This window comes from Hylobates moloch, unplaced genomic scaffold, assembly GCF_009828535.3.
Source record: "Hylobates moloch isolate HMO894 unplaced genomic scaffold, HMol_V3 SCAFFOLD_15, whole genome shotgun sequence".
Classification (NCBI taxonomy): domain Eukaryota; kingdom Metazoa; phylum Chordata; class Mammalia; order Primates; family Hylobatidae; genus Hylobates; species Hylobates moloch.
In genome coordinates, this window is record NW_026652290.1 from 44,778,003 (window position 1) to 44,800,057 (window position 22,055).

The following is a 22,055-nucleotide window of genomic DNA, read 5'->3' on the forward strand; positions in this document are numbered from 1 at the left end:
CCTGGGTATCCTTGTTAAAAACACAGATTCCTAAAGTTTGGCAAAATATTGATAATTGTTGAATTTAAATTATAGGTACATGGAGGTCTATATATACTTCTATTTTTGTGTAATGTTTGAAACTTTCTGTAATAAAAAGTTTAGAAGAAAAACAAAATATATACATTAATTTATAATTCCTGGGCCTCTATGCCTACAACCTGCTTTAGCATCTCTGAAATGGGATGCAGGAATCTGCTCAGGTGCCCTAGCTCAGGTGGTCCTTGGGCTATATTCTGAGAAACACTGGTACACTCATTGTTAAGCGACTCATTTTTTTGACTTAGTTATCTTTATGGTTGCTATTTTCTTAACGAAGGTATTACCCAGGGACCGCCAGCCTGTAATGCTCAAATAAATGAACACTCCCTTCTTAGCCCACCAAGCTCTTACCTGAACAGCCTCTGGAGGAGTGGTATCCTTGCAATCAAAATTATAAAAATGGAACTCTCCTCCAGTCAAGGCAGCAACCTCTTTCAAAAACCTGTTTGCAATCTCATCATTGTAATTGAAGGAGATGGTATAAATAGGAATTTCCCGAAAAATTTTGACCTGGTCTATAACCATTTCAGGTGGCTGAAACGATAAGTTTTGGGGAGGGGGAAGGGAGATGGAAAGAGAAGAGAAAGAAAAGAATATGAAAATCCTTAGTATTTACTACAGATACTCAAATAGTAATTCTGTATACAGTGGTGAGTGGCTTCTTAAAAACATGTCGATTCAATTCAGTAAACAAAGAAAAGACTGCCAGATGGTGAGAGTACAATGATCCATAAGACATGGGCCTTGGCTCTGAGGTCTCTCAGTTGGGTAGGACAAAGAAGCTAGGTGAAAGATTCGGCCAACCAAGTCACTCAACTTTAGGTGTGCCTGAACTTAGAGTCCATGCATTTCAAGTGCTGGGCTACAAAAGAGCAATTTCCAGCTTCCAACATGCTATGGTCAACTGCTTCCCACAGAGAATGAAGGAAGACATGTTTATTAAAGGTCTTCCCATGTGCTGGGCATTCATCTTAGAAACTGAAGAAAGCAGGCAGGCTCTGTGAGAAATGGATTAAGGAGCCCCAGAGCTGAGAGAGGCTTCTTCACTGTACACAGGAGCTAGACAGGGAGTGGGCCCACACTCCACAGCCCAGAGAAGCTGCTGGAATGAGTGCTGGAAAGGGGCATGGTTAGTCTGCAGTGGTGAGAGGTTTGTTTCAACTTTCTGATTCTTCTCTTCAAAGCTCTGAGGATATAAACCAGTGAAAGGACTCCTCAGCGGGGAGGGGGCAGGAGGACAGGAATGGCTGTTTCCCATTGCAGGGATGGAGCTCCCTCTGCCATTAAGGGGCACTCCGACCCTCTGCCCAGCTCCCCAGCACCATCCTGGGGCACTTGAACATCATGCCAGTTTAGCATGAAGGGACCACCTGAGACTGGGAGCAGGTGTGGGGCTTACAATGATACACATGACAGTCTTTCCCACTCACACTGTCTTCAGCTGTATGGAATGATGGAAACAGCTCCAGAGCTAGAGACCCGGGCTTGAAGCTCATCCAGCACTGCCCATCTGAATGGCCTAGGGCATGTCCCGTCTAATGTGAGTTTCCTCATCTGTGGCTCAGAACTGATACTCCCTCCTTAAACGGCTGCTGTGAGGAGTAAATGAGATGATGTTCCCTGGAATTCCACAAATATTTGTTGAGCACCTTTTATTTGCCAGGAGCTGCTGTCAGCCTAGGATAAGGCCAAGCGGCACACCCACCCAACCACATCTTCTCCTTTTTAACACTTATCTGTGTTTTCCAAATTGTCCATAGTGTAAACAATTTTAAAAATCAGTAAGAGTATATTAAAAAGAAAAATACACCTTGACTTGCCTAGATGTCTCTCAAGTCGGAATCTTCAGCCCACACTGTCCCCAAACTCCAGCTCCATATTTCTAGGGACTTCTAGACACCCATGCACTCACTAGAGGTTGGCAAACACAGCTTCCTCCACCAGCCACCCAAGCCCACTTGCCTCTTCTTGAAATCTGCATTTCAATCCATTAATATCAAAATCATTGTAAACCAGGAATCAGTCATCCTGACTCCTTTCTGCCTTGCTCCTACCTTCTCCTCACCTCTCCCTCACTGCTTCCAAACTGGCCATGGGGTCCTGTCACTGCTGCTTCCTGCGGCTCACGTCTGCAGGCAGTCCCCTCCTCCCATTCTCGCTGCTCCCACCCGAGGCTAGGTCCTTCCCAGCTTTCATCAAGGACCCAGCAGCAGGCCATGGCAGCGCCAGCCTTTCCTTGGCACAACTGAGGCATGTTTCTGAGATGCAGATGGGTAGGGTGGCTGGCTCCTCTGAGAGTTCCTCTCTGTGGTGACGCCACCCTTCTAATGTGGCATTCAAGGACTTCCACAGTCTCCCTCAACCCAATGTTTTTCACCTCCACCCTGATCTTCTTCCGTTGCCCCTGCCCTCAGCTTGTTTCTCTGAGCCCCCCACATATTTCCACACCTCTGTGTCCCTTCTGCCCAGGACATCAACGGTGTCTTCTGTTCCAAAGATTCCTTCTTCTCTTTCCAGACACAGCTCAAATGTCCCCACCTCGCTGGAACCTGCCCTGGCCTTCTCTCCATCTGTACAGCAAAATCCATCACTCTGTGCTCCTAGACATAGCACAGGCAACCCTGTTCCCGTGTTGTATTAAACTGTATACATCTAGCACATTCCCCAAAGCACAAGCTTCCCAAAGGCAGGGATGAGCTATTACTCATCTTTATAGCCTCAGACCCTGGCACCACACATGGAACAGAAGAGAGACACGATGAACTGCTTCCGAAGAGAAAACATAGTGAAGTTGATAGGAAAAAATAATTTAAAATAAATTTTCACTTTACACACTCTCTTTCTGCCATAAATCTAAAGCTGCAGTAAAATCCAGATGCTTACTCTCTTTAAGCCCTGAACTTTTTGCCACAGGATGTTTTAGAATATTTGCCTAGCAGTCTGTGTATGCAACCATCTCACAAGGAAGGACACGAGTTGACACTAATTCACTTCAGCTGCTAATTTACATTACGCTGGCCTGAAAATCCTTCTATTTATTTAATGCCTGGAGTACTCGTCTTTCATTCACAAAGCTCAAAAGAAGATGAACAGACTCCTCTACAACTTTTCAGAATTTTCCAGTCGGGCTAAACAAAACAAAGGACATTTCGCTAGAAAGGCATGTTTTTGTTTAAATGAGTACTAAGTTAGCATTAGAGGTAAAGCCAAGGACATTATGCAGTGACATGTTTAGATTCAGAGTCTCCAGAGGAAAAAAAATCAAAAAGAATCTCCTCGCTTTTCATTTGTAATAAAATGCAAACCAGTCTTCAGTGGACAGCAGACGTCTCCTGTTGTGGGGCTGGTCTCCAGGCTAGGGGTGTGTGTCACACTCACCAGGCAACATCCACTGTCTCATAAATTCTCCTCAGAGTTTCCAGAGACAAAGGAATCTCTCAGTGTATTTTCTCACCTCAGCTCTGAGTCCCTAAGCCAAGGAAGTATATCTCCACGGATTTTTGGTGGCAGCTGAAAAGGTCCCCCAGACTCATTTCCAGCATTTGCTTTCAGAGCATCAGTGAGGCCATCTTTGTTCCCAGCTCTGATAAGTACCTGATCAGGTCTCCCATCGGTCAGAAGGTAGATAGCCTGTGTTTCTTTATCGGCAAAAGCAGTTTTCAGGGCGCTCAGGGTGTTTGTGGAGCTTCCAATCTATGGAAAAAAGAGATACCAAGGACACACCTGAATCCCAAAAAAGAACTCACAAACAAGTATTTATTTTCTGCTTCCAAAAAAGAAGAAAAAGTACTTGTGAGATGAAAGATAAATTAAAATTATACTGAGATAACAACTTAACCCCAGTGATTCCAAGAAACATATCCCAGGGTGTGCCTAAAAGTCTCTTTCGGACTGCTAGAAGCCAGGACTGTGGATTTCCTGTCTTGACGACAGAGCTTTTAATGCGATTTTATTTTTTTGTGTTTCTACATGAGATGCTAACTCAGTTACTGCTCACTTGTCTGTCAACAGAGCTTAAACATGCAGCCTAAATACACTGTGGCATCGTATTGGTTTCAAACCAGGATTTATTCATGATACAATATTTGGTAAACATGAGTGTGGTATCATTAGCAATCTAACAATGTACATGTGGACATAACTAACATTACTTGACAAGTTCTGTTTTTAGCAATCTCTCAAATCATAGTAAACACTCAAAAATTAGAAAATCTCTTAAACACTTCAGCAATATAGAAAGGAATGGATTTTTAGATACATATTATTTACTGGAATGTACTCTCCTTAATATGCAAAAATGATCCTTACCAAGGGACCATCAGTAGAGATACAGGACTTTGAAACGTCCAAAAGCCTCCTTCAACGTCCCCCTCATCTCAGTTCCGTTATATCACTCTAGCTTCAGTTGTAAGCAAGAAAAACAACTGTGGTCGATTCAAGCAGGAAGGAATTTATGATAAAGGACATTGGGATGGCTCACAGCATCACCAATGGACAGGATAACCTATGTTGGGATCTCTCATCAGGAATGAGACCCCCAATCCTGCTGCAGAGCTGCCTGGTGGGGGCCCCACTGCAGTTCCACTGCAGAGCGCTGGACGCTGTGGTTTTCCTTGCTGGCACTGGGAGTATTGACAAGAGATGGACCAGAGCTCACTGCCACTACCACCCCAGGAGCTGCATCGGTGTGCATCTGCCACCACTGCCAAGGTTGTCTCTGCTGGATCTGCCATCTGGAGTCACAATCTCTCAAGTCAAAGCCTAGGAGGTTATTCTGACTGATGGTGCCTGGGTCACATTACCCACACCCTAGCTAAAGCGAGGCCAGACCCTTCAACTTCCATAGGTGAACAGACTCTGCCCCCATCCCAAGAATCAGGATAAGAAGGGAGCAGAGACTGACAGCCTAAGGAATGACAAAGATCCAGCACATATCCAGCCCCCACCCCACCCAAGGCATCTCAAGCCTCACCGTATACTATGGGCACTCTCCCATTAAGACTTTCTCAGACTTAGCCATGATGAGGAACCCCATGACCTGACCCATCCAGCTGCTCTCATCTAAGGCTCCTTCCTCGGCTTTACTCCCTTTCATTTCAATAGATACTTAGTAAGCACATAAGTACCACGTGCTAGACATTTTGATAGATCTGAGACATAACTTACAAAACCAGACAAAATTCTGTGCCTTGAAGGGGGTTCATAGGATGGTGTTGGAAGCCTAGAAAATGACGACCTAACACTGTGCCAAAAGCTGTAAAAGTTCATGCCCAGTGTAGGATGTGTCTTACTCTAGCTGAGTGAGTTGCTAAATACATCTTCTGGGGGAGACAGCAGGGAAGACTCTAAAGGATGAGTAGGATAGGCAGGAAACCACAGAAAGGATGGTGCATGCTCCAGACTCCTTTCTTGTTCAGGATTCAGCAAGTAATTCCATAATTGTAAAGCCCATAGGAGGAGAGGGGCCAGGAAAACGATGGTAATAATGTTAATCATAAAACAACATCCTTTGAGTACTTACTAGGCTAAGGGCTTATTTTTCCTGTATTTTTAGTCTGTGGTCTGCTCCCCATCCCAGAAGGTCACCCAGCAACAGCAGGCAGCCCAGGGACATGCCTTTCACCCCTGCAGACAGCACCAAACAGGAATTGAGGGGGCCCCAGCAGCACAAAATGGCTCAGGGAACGAGACTGTCACTGGAACGAAAGCCCACAGAAGTAAGCCAGAGCAAACATGCTACACCCAAACACAGCGACTGCGCCAAATAAACAGACATAAGTGGAAATAAAGTCTTCTAACATAATAACCAAATGGTCTAAGATATAATTTAAAAATCACTCATTATACCAAGAACCAGAAATATCACATTCGAATGAGAAAAGCAACCCACTGATGCCAATACCAACAGAGCCTCAGAAATCTCCGGAACAATGAGGAAGAGCTAATAATATTCATACCATTAGAGTTTCGGAAAAAAGAGGGGAAAGAGTATGGGGCTTAAAAAGCATTTAATAAGTAATGACTGATAAAACAAACAAATTTTGGCCAGGCGCGGTGGCTCATGCCTGTAATCCCAGCACTTTGGGAGGCCGAGGTGGGCGGATCACGAGGTCAGGAGATCGAGACCATCCTGGCTAACACAGTGAAACACCATCTCTACTAAAAATACAAAAAATTAGCCAGGCATGGTGGGGGGCGCCTGTAGTCCCAGCTACTCAGGAGGCTGAGGCAGGAGAATGGCGTGAACCCAGGAAGTGGAGCTTGCAGTGAGCCAAGATCATGCCACTGCACTCCAGCCTGGGCGACAGAGCAAGACTCCATCTCAAAAACAAACAAACAAACAAAAAAAGAAATTTGGTTAAAGATACAGAAACTACAATTCAAGAAGCTAAGCAAATCCCAAATAGGATAAAACCAAAGAAAGCCGCACCAAGACACATTGTATTTAAATTTCTGAAACTAAAAACAAAGAAAAATCCTAAAAAAGCTGAAGAGAAATAACACATTACCTATAAAAGAGCACCAATTCAAATGACAGCAGTTTCTCATCTGAAACTATAGAGACCAGAGGAAGGGGCGCCACCTTTTTCAAGTGCTGAAAGAAAATAACTGCCGCCATGAATCATCCATCTGGTGAAAATATCCTCCAGGGTTGAAGGAGAAGGAAAACTATGTGAATTTATTATTGGGAGATCTACCCTTAAAGAATGGTTCATGAAAGCTTTCCATATAGAAAGAGAACGAGAAAAGAAGAAAGCCTGGACTTTCAGAAAAAAGAACAATGGAATGAGTAAATATAAAAGTAAGCATAATAGATAATCCTTAACACCATGGATTTCTTTAGTTACGTTTTATGATTGAAGCAAAAGTTTAGCACCACCTAAGGTGGCATATAATGCAGGCAAAGGAAATACTTCAGACAATTATATATTTTAAATGGTGAGTGTAAAGGGACCTAAATAGAAGTAAGGTTGCTACACTTAACTTGAAGTAGCAAACCACCAATAGGCTGTGATAAGTTATATCACAATAGGCTGTGATAAGTTACATATATGTATAAGGAAATATATAGAACTATTAAGAAAATTATACAAAGCAATACACTCAAAAACAGTATAAATAAATCAAAATGAAACACCAAAATATGCTCAAATAACCCACAGGAAGGCAAGACAAAAGAGAAAAATGAGAAATAGAGGAAACACACAAAAAATAACAGACAGTATATAATTTTCTGAAGTATTTCCTTTGCCTGCATTATATGCCACCTTAGATAAAATGAGACACTTAATCCTTAAATATGAATAATTACATATAAATGACCTACATATACCAATTACATGACAGAGACTGAAGAGTGAACAAAAACATGACCCGATTTATGCTGTCTACAGGAAACTCACTTCAGGCATAACAACGTAGATAGGTTAAAGGTAAAAGGATGGAAAAAACATATTATGCAAATATTTATTTTTAAAAAGCAAAAATAAGCATATTAATATTACATAAAGTAGACTTTAACACAAAGAAAATTCACTAAGGACAAAAAGGGACATTATGATGATAAAATTCCCAATCCACCAAGAAGACAACAACCCTAAATGTGTATACATCAAACAACAGAGCTTCAAAATATGTGAAGCAAAATTTGATGGAGATGAAAAGAAAAATAGATAAATCTATTTTTATCTACTTTATAATAGGGTTATAATAGATAAAAATAGGTAGAGTCTTATGGTTGGGGTCTTCAGTACACCATCCTTTTTTTTCTGAGGGGTGTACATTTTATTGGAAACCTTAAATACTCTTCAGATAGAACATGTTTTCAATCAAGGTTCCCATGTGGCTTACACAGAAACCTGAAGCTGTTTGGATTAGGGGAAGGAGAGGGACAGTACAGCAGATGAGTGCTTAGTTTGCCAAAAAGACCCCTCACAATAAGTGCTCTTCAGCCAGTGTATCAGCTTCTGCCAAAGCTTCTTCAATGGGTTCCATCACTGAAGGCCTGTTCTGAGAGATGGTCATGTTCACCTATCAAAATCTGCTGAAATCCTTTAATGGTCTCCTTCAGGAGTATTGACTTCCCCATATGACCTGTGATGACCTCAGCAGTCTGGAATGGCTGAGACAAGAAATGTTGTATTATCCACATTCAAGACACAGTCAACTTGTTTTCCTCAGAAAGTTAATCCCTACCCAATATGGACTATGACAATAATGTATGGAGGGATTTGTAGCCATGCAGAATCTTTTGCACCCCACGGGCAACATCATTATGCTCATTGCCAACAATGTTGGGATCCATGATGTGAGAGATGGAGTCCAGAGGATCCACATGTAGATAGATGCCCAGCTCAGTGACAGCATGGGGCAGCACAGTGGTGGCATCCAAATGAGCAAAGGAAGTAGCAGAAGCAGTCGAGTCATCAGCAGGTACATAGCCTGTACAGAGGTGATAGATCTCCTCTTGGTAATGGCAATTCTTTCCCCACATCTTACCCACCATGTCAGTGGCCAGGGTAGGCTGATAGCCCACAGCAGAAGGGATTCTGCCCAATAAGGCAGACACCCTTGAGCCAGCATGGGTGAAGTGAAAGATATTATCAATAAACAGGAGTACATCTTGAATTTCTTGGTCTCTGAAGTATTCAGCCACAGTCAGTCCAGTCAGAGCTACCTGGGCATGAGTAGCAGGTGGTTCATTCATTTGACTGTACATCAGCACTACCTTGGAGGTAACATCTTTTAAGCTGACAACACAAGACTCAGTTATTACGTAAGTCATTATATATTAGACTTATATTATATTATATTATATTATATTATATTATATTATAAAAGACACAGATCCTCTCAAAAACACCAGCAAACCCAGAGTAAGCACCATGGGCTTTGGCAACATTATTGATTAACTCCACGATGGGTACAATCTTATCAACTCCAACACCACTAAAAAGCCCAATTTTGCCACTCTTGGCTAGGGAGCTAGCAGATCCACAACTTTGATACTAGCCACCAGAATTTCTTGCTCAACACTAATTTCTATGAACTCAGGAGCCTCATCATAAATGGGAGCAAACTGTTTCATTTTGATGGGACCTCTTTCATCAATAGGCTCTCCAATGATGTTCATGATTCTGCTCAAAGTCTCAGGACCAACAGGATTTCTGATTGGTGCACCAGAGTCCAGGACTTTCTGGCCTCTAAACAAGCCTTCGGTACCATCCATAGCATAATCCTTACTGTGCTCTTACCCAAATGCTGGGCCACCACCAAAACCAGCCTGGTCTCCCTGCCTTGTACTTGCTGGGCATTTAGAATAGATGGTAGTCCCTCATCAAACTGGACATCCACTACTGCATCAATGACCACCACAACACACCCAGCGGTGGTGCCTGTCTTCAGCAAAGGTGATGTTTGTGCCCATATTTCCTGGTAGATTGGATTGCTGCCAGAGTGGCCCATGGTAAGACCTGAGCTTGGGGTAGCAACACTGAAGGGCTGAGTTCCTGCAAGGCTCTGGAGGCTGAGGCAGCAGACATGACCCACAGAACTCAACATGGTAGAGTTTGGGTGGAGACCGAGTGTTGCCCAATATCCCACTCTTAATGATTGACAAAACAACTAACCAATCAGCAAGGATGGAAAGGAATTGAACAATACCATCAACTAACCAGATCTAGTTGAGATTTATAGAATAATCCACCCAACAAAAGACTACACATTCTTTTCAAACAAACATTGAACATTTGCATAAATAGACCATATCTTGAGTCACAGAACAACATTTAACAAATTTGAAAGATTTGAAACCATACAGAGTATGCCCTCTGACTATAGTGGAATCAAAATAGAAATTAATAACAGAAAGACAACATGAACATTTCCACAAACACTTGGAAATTTTAAAACATGCTTTGAATAATTCATGGCCCAAAAGTGAAATCACAAAGAAAATTAAAAATTAAATAGTACTAAATGAAAATTAAGCTGTTTTGCTTAAAATTTGTGGGATGTACCAACATAGTTCTGGCACGAAAATTTATGGCACTAAAAGCTTACTTACAATAAAATAAAAATATACCAAAATTATAATTTATGTTCCTACCTCAAGAACCTAGAAAAATAAACTCAAGAGCAAAATAAACTCAAAGCAGGCAGAAAGAAGTAAATAACAAAGAACAGAAATTAATAAAATTCAAATGGTAAAACAATAGAGAAAACTGATAAAACAAAAAGCTGGTTGTTAAAAAGAATCAATAAAATTGACAAACTTCTAGCAAGATTTGCAAGATAAAAAGACACATATTACCAACATCAAGTATAAAACAGGGCCTATTACAACATCTCTTGCAGTCACTGACAGGACAATGAGAGAATATTATGAAAAACTTTATGCTCATAAATTCAACAGTTTAGAGAAAATTGAACACTTTTTCAAAAACCACAAACTACCAAAACTCTACCAAGATGAAACCAACAAGCTGAATAGTTCTATGCTTATTAAATAAATTGAATTTGTAATTAAAAAGCCCCTGAAGATATCACCACTGATCCCACAGAAATACAAACTACCATCAGAGAATACTACAAACACCTCTACGCAAATAAACTAGAAAATCTAGAAGAAATGGATAAATTCCTGGATACATACACTCTCCCAAGACTAAATCAGGAAGAATTTGAATCTCTGAATAGACCAATAACGGGCTCTGAAATTGTGGCAATAATCAATAGCTTACCAACCAAAAAAAGTCCAGGACCAGATGGATTCACAGCCGAATTCTACCACAGGTACAAGGAGGAGCTGGTACCATTCCTTCTGAAACTATTCCAATCAATAGAAAAAGAGGGAATCCTCCCTAACTCATTTTATGAGGCCAGCATCATCCTGATACCAAAGCCTGGCAGAGACACAACCAAAAAAGAGAATTTTAGACCAATATCCTTGATGAACATTGATGCAAAAATCCTCAATAAAATACTGGCAAACCGAATCCAGCAGCACATCAAAAAGCTTATCCACCATGATCAAGTGGGCTTCATCCCTGGGATGCAAGGCTGGTTTAACATATGCAAATCAATAAATGTAATCCAGCATATAAACAGAACCAAAGACAAAAACCACATGATTATCTCAATAGATGCAGAAAAGGCCTTTGACAAAATTCAACAATCCTTCATGCTAAAAACTCTCAATAAATTAGGTATTGATGGGACGTATCTCAAAATAATAAGAGCTATCTATGACAAACCCACAGCCAATATCAGACTGAATGGGCAAAAACTGGAAGCATTCCCTTTGAAAACTGGCACAAGACAGGGATGCCCTCTCTCACCACTCCTATTCAACATAGTGTTGGAAGTTTTGGCCAGGGCAATCAGGCAGGAGAAGGAAATAAAGGGTATTCAATTAGGAAAAGAGGAAGTCAAATTGTCCCTGTTTGCAGATGACATGATTGTATATCTAGAAAACCCCATTGTCTCAGCCCAAAATCTCCTTAAGCTCATAAGCAACTTCAGCAAAGTCTCAGGATACAAAATCAATGTAAAAAATCACAAGCATTCTTGTACACCAATCACAGACAGAGAGCGAAATCATGAGTGAACTCCCATTCACAATTGCTTCAAAGAGAATAAAATACCTAGGAATCCAACTTACAAGGGATGTGAAGGACCTCTTCAAGGAGAGCTACAAACCACTGCTCAATGAAATAAAAGAGGATACAAACAAATGGAAGAACATTCCATGCTCATGGGTTGGAAGAATCAATATCGTGAAAATGGCCATACTGCCCAAGGTAATTTATAGATTCAATGCCATCCCCATCAAGCTACTAATGACTTTCTTCACAGAATTGGAAAAAACTACTTTAAAGTTCAAGCGATTCTCCTGCCTCAGCCTCCCGAGTAGCTGGGATTACAGGCATCTGTCACCATGCCCGGCTAGTTTTTGTATGTTAAGTAGAGATGGGGTTTTGCCATGTTGGCCTGGCTCGTCTTGAACTCCTGACTTCAGGTGATCCTGCCCGCCTTGGCCTCCCAAAGTGCTGGGATTACAGGTGTGAGCCACTGCGCCTGGCCGCACTAGAGAATTTTATCAAACATTCAAAGGAGAATTAACACAAGTTTGACACAATCCACTCCAGAAAATAGAAGGGGAGGGAATACTTCCCAACTCACGTATGAGGCCAGTATTACACTGATACACAAAGCAGACAAAGACAGCACACACACAAAAAGCCTACAGACCAACATCTCTCATGAACCTAGACACAAAAGTTCTCAACAAATATTAGCAAATTTAATCCAACAATGTATAAAATGAATAATACATCATGACCAAGTGGCATTCTATGTATTCAGAGTTGGTTCAAATTTCGAAAAAAAAAATCATATGAGCATATCAATTTGCACAGAAAAGGATTTGGCAAATGCAACCTTCGTTCAGTATAAAAATTCAGTACATTAGGAATAGAATGAAACTTCCTCAATCTCATAAAGAGCATGTACAAAAAGCTTGCAGCTAACATCATACTTAATGGGAGAAGACTGAATTCTTGCCCTTTATGATTGGGAAAAAGGCAAGTATATCTGCTCTCAACATACCTATTCAATATAGTACTGGAAGTTCTATCCGCTGCAATAAGGCAAAGAAATAAGTCATAGAGGTTGGAAAACAAACAAACAAACAAACAAATACTACTATTTGCAGACTACCCAATTATCTACATAGAAAATCCTGAGAACTACAGTTGTCCCTTAGTATCTGTGGGAGACTGGTTCCAGGATTCATTCCCAACCCCATGGACACCAAAATCCGAGGATGCTGAAGTCTCATATAAAATGGCATGGTATTTGCACATAACCTATACAATCCTCATGTATACTTTAAATAATCTCCAGATTACCTATGATATCTAACAAAATGTAAATGCTTCATAAGTAGTTGTTATATTATACCTTTTAAGTTTTGTATTATATTTTATTATTGTATTGTTATGATTTTTACCATTTATTTTTCCCAAATATTTTCAATCCATAGTTGGTTGAATCCACAGATACAGAACTTGCAGATATGGAGGGCTAACCATACACAAAAAACAGAAAGCAAAATAGTAAGTAAGCCTACTAAGGTCAAAAGATGCAAAGTCCACACACGAAAACCAACTGCGTTTCTACACACTGACAACAAATAAGTGAAAACCAAAATAAACAGTGCAATACCACTTACAATTGCTCCAAAAAGTTACAATACTTAGTATATACTTAAACAGGTACAAGAGCTGTATGCTGCAATTATAAAATTCTGATGAAATAAATCAAAGACCTAAATACTCGGAGAGACATACTGTATTCATGGAATAGACAAATTAACACAATAAAGATGCCAATTCTTCCTAATTGGATCTATAGGTTTAATGCAATTTCTATCCAAATGTCAGCAAGGTTTTCAATAGGTATAAAGAAGTTTGTTTTCAATTTTTATATGGAAAATAAAGGCCCAAGAATAGCCAAAACAATTCAAAAAAAGAAATGTAAAGTAGGAGTAGTTGTTCTTGATCTTAAAGCTCACTATACAGCTATAGTTATCAAGAAAGTGTGGTCCTAATGGAGACATTAGCACATATAACAATAGAACAGAACAGGGAACCCATACAAAGACCTGCAGACATATTCAACTGATTTTTGGCAAATGAGCAAAAACAATTCAATAGAGGAGGAATAGCCTTTTCAATAAATGGTGTCACAAGAATTGCACATTCATAGGCAAAAAATAAATAAACCGGCCGGGTGTGGTGGCTCACGCCTGTAATCCCAGCACTTTGGGAGGCCAAGGCGGGCAGATCACAAGGTCAGGAAATCGAGAACATCTTGGCCAACGTGGAGAAACCCCGTCTCTACTAAAAATACAAAAATCAGCCAGCCATGGTGGTACATGCCTGTAGTCCTAGCTACTCTGGAGGCTGAGGCAGGAGAATCGCTTGAACCTGGGAGGCGGAGGTTGCAGTGAGCCGAGATCATGCCACTGCAGTCCAGCCTGGGTGACAAGAGCGAAACTCGGTCTCAAAAAAATAAATAAATAAATAAATAAACCTCAACCTAGATCTCACACCTTATACAAATGTTAATTCAAAACAGATCATAGACTTAATTATCAAACAAAATTATAAAACTTCTAGAAAAAAGGACACAGGGAAAACGTCTTCAGGACCTAAGATTAGGCAGAGTCTTTAGAACTGACATCTTGAATTGAACAAAAATAGTTATAAAATGTAATTTGTGGGAACAGCTAAAGCAGTAGCTGGGGGTGGTATTTATATCATTAAATTCTTAGATCTAAGAAATGGAGATTTAATTAAAAAAACAAAGCAAGTAGGAGGAGAAAAATAATAAAGATAGCAGGAATCAATACAATTTAAAACATTTGTTAAAAATTAGAAAATCAAAGAAACAAGAAGTTGGTTTCTCAAAGAAATTAACAAAATTGAAAGAAAAATAAAAAAGCTCTTCCAACTAACCAAGAAAAAAAGGCAGTAGACAAAAATTACCAATACCAAACATCACTACAGATCCTACAAACATTAAGGAAATGATAAGGGAATGCTGTGAGCAATTCTATGCTCATAAATTCAACCCTATGGAAGAAATGGGCTGCTTCCTTCTAAGAAACAAATGACCAAAACTAACTCACAGAGGTACAGATCATCTGAATAGTCCTATATTGATTAAAGAAATTGAATTCATAGTTTTAAAACTTCCAACAAAAAAAGAGGCCCAGATGGTTTCATTGGTAAATTCCACCAAACACTTAAGGAAAAATCATATCAATTCTGTACAATCTCTTTTAGAAAAAAAGAATATGGAATATTTTCTAACCCATATTATGAGGCCAGCATTTCCTGATACCAAAATTAGACAACAATTTCTAAGAAAAGAATCTACAGACCAATATTCCTCATGAATACAAAAAAACCTCAACAAGATAGGTTAACAAATTTAATGCAGAATATATTCAATCTATAATACATCTTGAACAAGTGGAGATTATCCCAGAATGCAAAGCCAATTTAATATTCAAAAACAAATCAATGTAGTTCACCATATTAACAGACAATAGATCTGCCAAGTCCAACTTGGCAACTTGGCTTCATCAAAATTAAAAGCTCAACAGATGCAGAAAACACATTTTACAAAATCCAATATTTGTTTATGGTAACAATCCTCAAAAAACCAAGAATAGAAGGGAAATTGGTTAACAAGATAAAGCACGTCTACAAAAAAAAAAAAAACAAAAAAACCCTCACAGCTAGCAAAGTATTTAATAGTGAAAGATTGAATGTTTCCCCTCTAATATCAGGAGCCAGGCAAGTAGGTTCTCTCTCACCACTCCTGTTAAACATCATACTGAAAGTCTTAGCCAGTGCATTAAGGCAAGAGAAAGAAATAAACACTATACGGGTTGAATAGGAAAAAATAAAATCATCTCTATTCATACATAACATCATTGGAAATCCCAAGTAATCTACAACAAAGTTCCTAGAGCAGGTAAGTAAGATTAGCAAGGTCAAAAGAAATAAGGTCAGTATACAAAAATCAATTGTAATAAAGAATTAAAATTTATAATTTAAAAAGTACTATTTACAATAGTAACAAAAAAGACCCAAATAAATTTAGAGGTACATAGTGTTAGATGTCAATTCTCTTGAATCTGATCTATAGACTTAAGGCAATCTTAATCAAAATCCTAGTGTACTGTTTTGTAGATTTCAACAACTGATTCTGAAATGTACAAGGCAGGTCAAAGGAACTATATCACAGCCAAAAAAATTTGGAGGGAAATACAAAGCTAGAGGATTCAGGTTAGCTGATTTCAAGACTCAGTATAAAGTCGCAATAATAAAGACAATGTGATGTTGGTAAAAGAACAGACACCTATTAATAGTTCAATGAGACAAAAATAGATCCACACAGATATAGTCAAATGATTTTTGACAAGAAGCAAGGGTAATTCCAGGAAGACAGGATAGTTACTTAGACAAACGGTGCTGGATCCTGCCTCACACCCTATACAAAAATGAACTCAAAATGTACCCTATTCTTAAACACAGAATGTAAAACCATTACATTTGAGGATGAAAACAAGAGAAAACCTGCATGACTGCAGTGTGTTTAGCTATGGGTCTAAAAGCACAATCCGTAAAGAAAACTTGGCAACTTGGACTTTATCAAAATTAAAAACTTATACACAGTGAAAAATCCTATTAAGGGAATGAAAAGCCATAGATTGGGAGAAAATACTTGCAAATTGTAAGTCTGATAAAGTTTTTATGTCCAGAATATATGAAGAAAGTCAATCTTTTTTTTTTTTTTTTTTTTTTTGAGACGGAGTCTCGCTCTGTTGCCCAGGCTGGAGTGCAGTGGCGTGGTCTCGGCTCACTGCAAGCTCCAGCCTCCCAGGTTCATGCCATTCTCCTGCCTCAGCCTCCTGAGTAGCTGGGACTACAGGCGTCCGCCACCATGCCTGGCTAATTTTTTGTAGTTTTAGTAGAGACGGGGTTTCGCCATGTTGGCCGGGCTGGTCTTGAACTCCTGACCTCATGATCTGCCCGCCTTGGCCTCCCAAAGTGCTGGGATTACAGGCATTAGCCACCGCGCCCAGCCTGACTCCAGCTATTACCCATATCTGCGCCCAGCCTGAAGAAACTCAATCTTAAGAAAACAAACAACCCAATTAAAAAATGGGCAAAATATCTGAACAAATACTTCACCAAAGAAGACATACATACAGATGGCTAATAAGCATGAAAAGATGAGTGTTAAGTAAATGCAATTAAAAGTACAACAGGATACTACGAGACATCTTTCAGCCATATTAAAATGTCTAAAACAAAACAACCTGAGAACATCAAAAGCTGGAGAGGATGAAAATTGTAACTCTCATATATCGCTGATGGGAATGCAAAATGGTACAGCCACATTAGGACACAGTTTGGCAGTTTCTTATAAAGTTAAACATATGCTTAGCATACTGGCCAGCAATCTAACTTCTAGATATTTATTTATATTCAAATGAAGTGAGAACTTATTGTTGGAAACCATTTCCCATGGGTCTCATGTATTTCTACATATCTTGCAACAGACGTGCCGTCTGCTCTGGTTTATCTTTTCAAGATATATATATAGGGAACAGCCTTAGAAAACAGAAATACTGTCTCTCTTCAAAGCAAAGAGTAGGCATGCTTATTGTCCGGTATAAAGATAATACCTTAACTCTGGAGCAAAGAACCGGCATGCTCATGGTCCATTATAGAAGATTTTGTTTTCTTAAGTTCAGGGCCCCCTCCTTTAACACAACCTAATGTATGAGCAAGTGTCGCCTGGTCCTCATTGGTTCCCCTGCAGAAATTGGGGCTCAGGGAGCTAGTGCAAGAAAATACTGATACTCTGGTTACTGCTTTTGCTGTGGGTAATAAAGTCATTTGTCTCTGACCCCAAAGCCTTGGTGTTCCGCCGGCATCCACATTAGTTTGCAAGTAAGGTAAAATCTCAGACCCTTCACAGTTCTCAACACCTTTTCACACAAAAACCTATAGGCAAATGTTTACCACAGCTTTATGTATAAAACCCAAAACGGGAAATAACATACATAGCCTTCAACAAGGAATGGGTAAACAAACAGTTTTGCATCCATACTCATCAATAAAGCACTACTCATTAATAAAAACACTACTTATCAATAAAAGGGAATAAACTCTTGATTCATGAAATAAGTTGGACAAACTTATAAGAACTGATAAAGTTTTTATATCCAGAAACTCAATTTTTTTTTTTTTTTTGAGATGGAGTCTTGTGCTGTTGCCCAGGATGGAGTGCAGTGGCGCCATCTCGGCTCACTGCAAGCTCCACCTCCCGGGTTCATGCCATTCTCCTGCCTCAGCCTCCTGAGTACCTGGGACTACAGGTGCACACCAACCGCACCCAGCTAACTTTTTTGTATTTTTAGTAAAGATGGGGTTTCACCGTGTTAGCCAGGATGGTCTTGATCTCCTGACCTTGTGATCCGCCTGCCTCGGTCTTCCAAAGTGCTGGGACTACAGGCATGGGTCAAGTGTATTTTGGTAAGTGAAAGAAGCTAGAACCCAAAAGTTCTATTGTATGATTTTGTTTATATGACATTCTGGAAAAGGGAAAGCTATAAGGACAGAGAAACAGAGCAGTGTTTACCAGGAGAGAGGGGAAGTTGGTGACAAAGGGGCATATGAGGACATTTTGGGAGTGATAGAATTGTTCCCTTTGGTACTGTGGTGGAGATACATGACTCTATGCATTTATCAAAATCCATGAACTATCACCAAAAAGAGTGTTTTTTTTTTTTACTGTATGCAAATTACAATAAGATTCAACTAGGATGTGGAGGAGACCAAGGTGAAATGCAGACTGTAACCAATGAGTCTAACTGTGTCACTAATGAATGACATAAGCATGCTAAAGAGATTGGGTAAAAAAGCTACCTGACTTCACAGCTTTGGAAGACAGTTTTTTAAATGGATACTGTAAAGTTAAAGCAGAAAAAAAAGCTGTATACAAACACTATAGCTAATAAATTTGTTTCTCGTAGAGTATGAACTAGCAATACCGAAACTATATGTACAGTAGGGTTGAAAATATAAGTAAATATGTTATAGGTAATGAGAATCAGGTTTCTCCTTGTTGAAGAAGTTGCAAATAGGTTCATTACAAATGAACACTGGGCTCTGTGTTGGAATTAGAGGTATCAGTATGAACGCATGATTTGTTTGCTTATTTAATATAAATACAGACTGATATACAGATAAATATAGATGTTTGTGGATACATGGAGTAGCTATAGAAATATATATTTAATAGATATTATCATATATATCAATATATAATATAGATATTTTCTATGTATATATATTTCTATCTCTGTCCACTGAGAGGGCCTAAAAGCAGTGATACAATCCGGTAGCAATAACCATACCCGGGTGTCCAGATCTTGGTTTCTAAATACCATTCTGTAATAAAAGAAACCAAGGTTCCTTGGAGTAGTGCTAGATTTCAGGGCTGAGGCTGGGAAAATACAAGATGATCATAAAACATCTTATAGTGACAGAAAATCAAGAAATGCTAAAGGGGGAAAAAAGGTGGATGCATATTTAAATATTTACAGGCAGCATAAAAGAATTCCCAATGGCCAAAGTAACAAAATTATAGTAACAAAAGAAATAATGATAGTATTAGATTATAACTCCAAGAATAAAATAAATTTCCATGAGTCCACATTGAAATATATAAATGAATAAGTAAAAGGGGGAAAGGGAAATCTTTTCTTTATAGAATAATCCCAATATAAAAATGTAAAAGGAATAGAGGAAATATAAAATCACCTCAGCTCAGTAATAATTGTTGTAAGGATGATCCACTACTGAGTGTTAAACTGTGGGCAAAAGCTTAAGGAATAAACGATATTTGCATAGCCTCAAAAACTTTTATTATTTACAAAGGGAAAAAAATGGTAACTTTTGGGGGAGAAACCTGGTAGATGTCACCTTAACCAAATGGTCAAAGTAAACGTTGCTGGTCATAGAGCATATCAGCATCATGTGTGCCTTCAGGTGATCCACTGGGAAGAGTATTCCCTCCCCCAAATCCATAACCCAATCTAATAATGAGAAAACATTAGACAAAATCAAACTTAAGGACATTCTACAGAAGATCTGAATAGTACTCTTCAAAAGTGTCAAGGTCACGAAAGACAAGGAGAGATTGAGGAACTGTCACAGATTGGAAGAGACTAAGGAGGCATTGCAACTAAATGTCATGTGAGATCCTTGGCTGGATCTTGGAACATAAAAGGAACATTAGTGGAAAACTGATGAAGGCTGAATAAAGTCTGCAATTTAGCTCATAGTAGCCATGTGAATGTCTTAGTTTTATAATTATACCATGGCTATGTTACAGGTGAACATTGGAGAAAGCTAGGTGAAGGGTAAGTGTGAACGCTCCGTACTACTTTTGCAACTTTTTTGTAAGTCTAAAATTATTGCAAATTTAAAAGTTAAAACCAAAACAAAACCCTCTTGCAAGATTTGGGCAGCAGAAATGTATTCCAGATGGTAAACAGAACAACTCTTCCCTCTGAGCCCATTCTCAATAGTCTTTTGTTGAAAAGCCTACTGCTGAAAAGATGGTGGCAAAGCTGGGGAAGAGCCAGACAGAGAGAGCCTGGGGAAACATGGTCTGGGGGTGGCACCTGTTTTGCACCTGCTCCCCCCATCTGCCCCGCTCAACTACTGGGCAGGTGCTGCCACAGCTTGTGCTCCCCTGGTCTTAGGAATGCCTATGCTTGTTTGGGGACCTACTGCTGCATGACACCAGCACAAAGCAGGCTCAGACCACCCTGAGTGCTACCGGGTTGACTACTGGACCAAACCAGCCGAAAGAATAATAGAATTTGGCTTTCTTTATTATCTTTTTTTAATTAACTTACTTTTAATTGACAAATAAAATTGTATATATTTATAGCATACAATGTAATGTTTTGATATATGTATACATTGTGGAATGAGTAAACCAAGCTAATTAACAAATCTATCACCTGACATATTTTTGAGTGGTGAGAACATTTAAATTTACTCTCTTGACAATTTTGAAGTATACAATACATTGTTATTAACTATAGTTACCATATTGTACAATAGAGCTCCAGAACTTATTCCTCCTGTCTAACTGAAAATACGTACCCTTTGACCAACAGCTCCCCATCCCCACACGGCACCCTGCTCCCAGTCTCTGGTAAGCACCATTCTACTCTCTGCTTCTACGAGTTTGACTGTTTTAGATTCTACATGTAAGTGAGATCATGTGGTGTTTTTTCTTTCTCTGCCTGGTTTATTTTACTTAATATAACGTCCTCCAGGTTCATTCATGTGGTTGCAAATGACAGGATTTCCTTCTTTTTTAAGCTGTGTAGTATTCCATTGTGTATATATGCCACATTTTCTTTATCCTTGGTCCTTTCGAAAATGAATTTTGGACATTCAACAAGCCAGCAAGGGAGCATCAGTGAAAAATTTGTAAAGAGAACAGAATTATGCTTTATAGGAATATGTGTTTTTAGCCAAATGGTTAAAATCTGAATAGATGGCTGACTGTATTCATTAGTGATTTTTAAATAAAGCAGAACCCAATGATGTTTTTATCCAATGAGAGTATATATATAATATCTCGTTATCATAAACCCTAAATTAGTAGGCTCTGAGTTAACAAGGTATTTCCTATTATTGTGTCATAAAAGGACAGAAAAAAAAAAAAAGGACAGAACATACGTCACAAGTAACTTCATTGGTTAATCCTGGAAATTTAACAAGTTGGGTATGAATTCAACACTATTTCCCAGGATAAGGTGGCCAGTTAAATTAAAATCTTACAGGCATTATTATTTCTTATAGAACAGATTTTCTCCTCCCAATTTTAAAAACAAGTCACAAGGGAGCCCTGGTGCATCTCAGTGATCTGCTAATGTCTATTTGTGACTTTCTGTCAAATCTAAGACTCTAAACTAGACACTAAACTATTTTAAAGATGTTTCTGATACATATTTGCCTTTTTTAAAAAAGATATGGAGACTTGCTCTGTTGCCCAGGCTGGTCTTAAATTGCTGGGCTCAAACGATCCTCCTACCTCAGCCTCCCAAGGACCTGGGACTACTACAGGTGTCCACCACAACGTCCAGCTCCTATATTTGACTCTTTAAGAACAACTCTTGGTCTCAATTGTAGTGTATCTCAAATATTTGGAAGGTTGTAATGCTATATGCTATAAAAAAATAAGATAAGTTCAAGATAAGAAAATTTAGGGCAAGGAAAATCCTCCCCAGTAGTCTGTGTAAATGCCAAGGGCAGTCACTTCTGAGGAAATGGTTTCATCTACTTACTACATTCTCCTGC

General features: G+C 39.2%; 1 protein-coding gene and 1 pseudogene across 1 annotated transcript in view; both read right to left on the reverse strand.

Moving 5' to 3' along the window:
- VWA3B (von Willebrand factor A domain containing 3B) overlaps window positions 1-22,055 on the reverse strand; it is a 226,645-nt gene that overhangs the window by 91,175 nt on the left and 113,415 nt on the right. Inside the window, exons 14-15 of the mRNA XM_058428934.1 lie at window positions 3,676-3,774; window positions 433-615 (exon numbers count right to left, since the gene is read on the reverse strand). Of these exons, the coding sequence (XP_058284917.1) occupies window positions 433-615; window positions 3,676-3,774 (282 nt within the window). The remainder of the gene's footprint in view (window positions 1-432; window positions 616-3,675; window positions 3,775-22,055) is intronic.
- LOC116483702 (ATP synthase subunit beta, mitochondrial-like) lies at window positions 8,014-9,623 on the reverse strand (annotated as a pseudogene).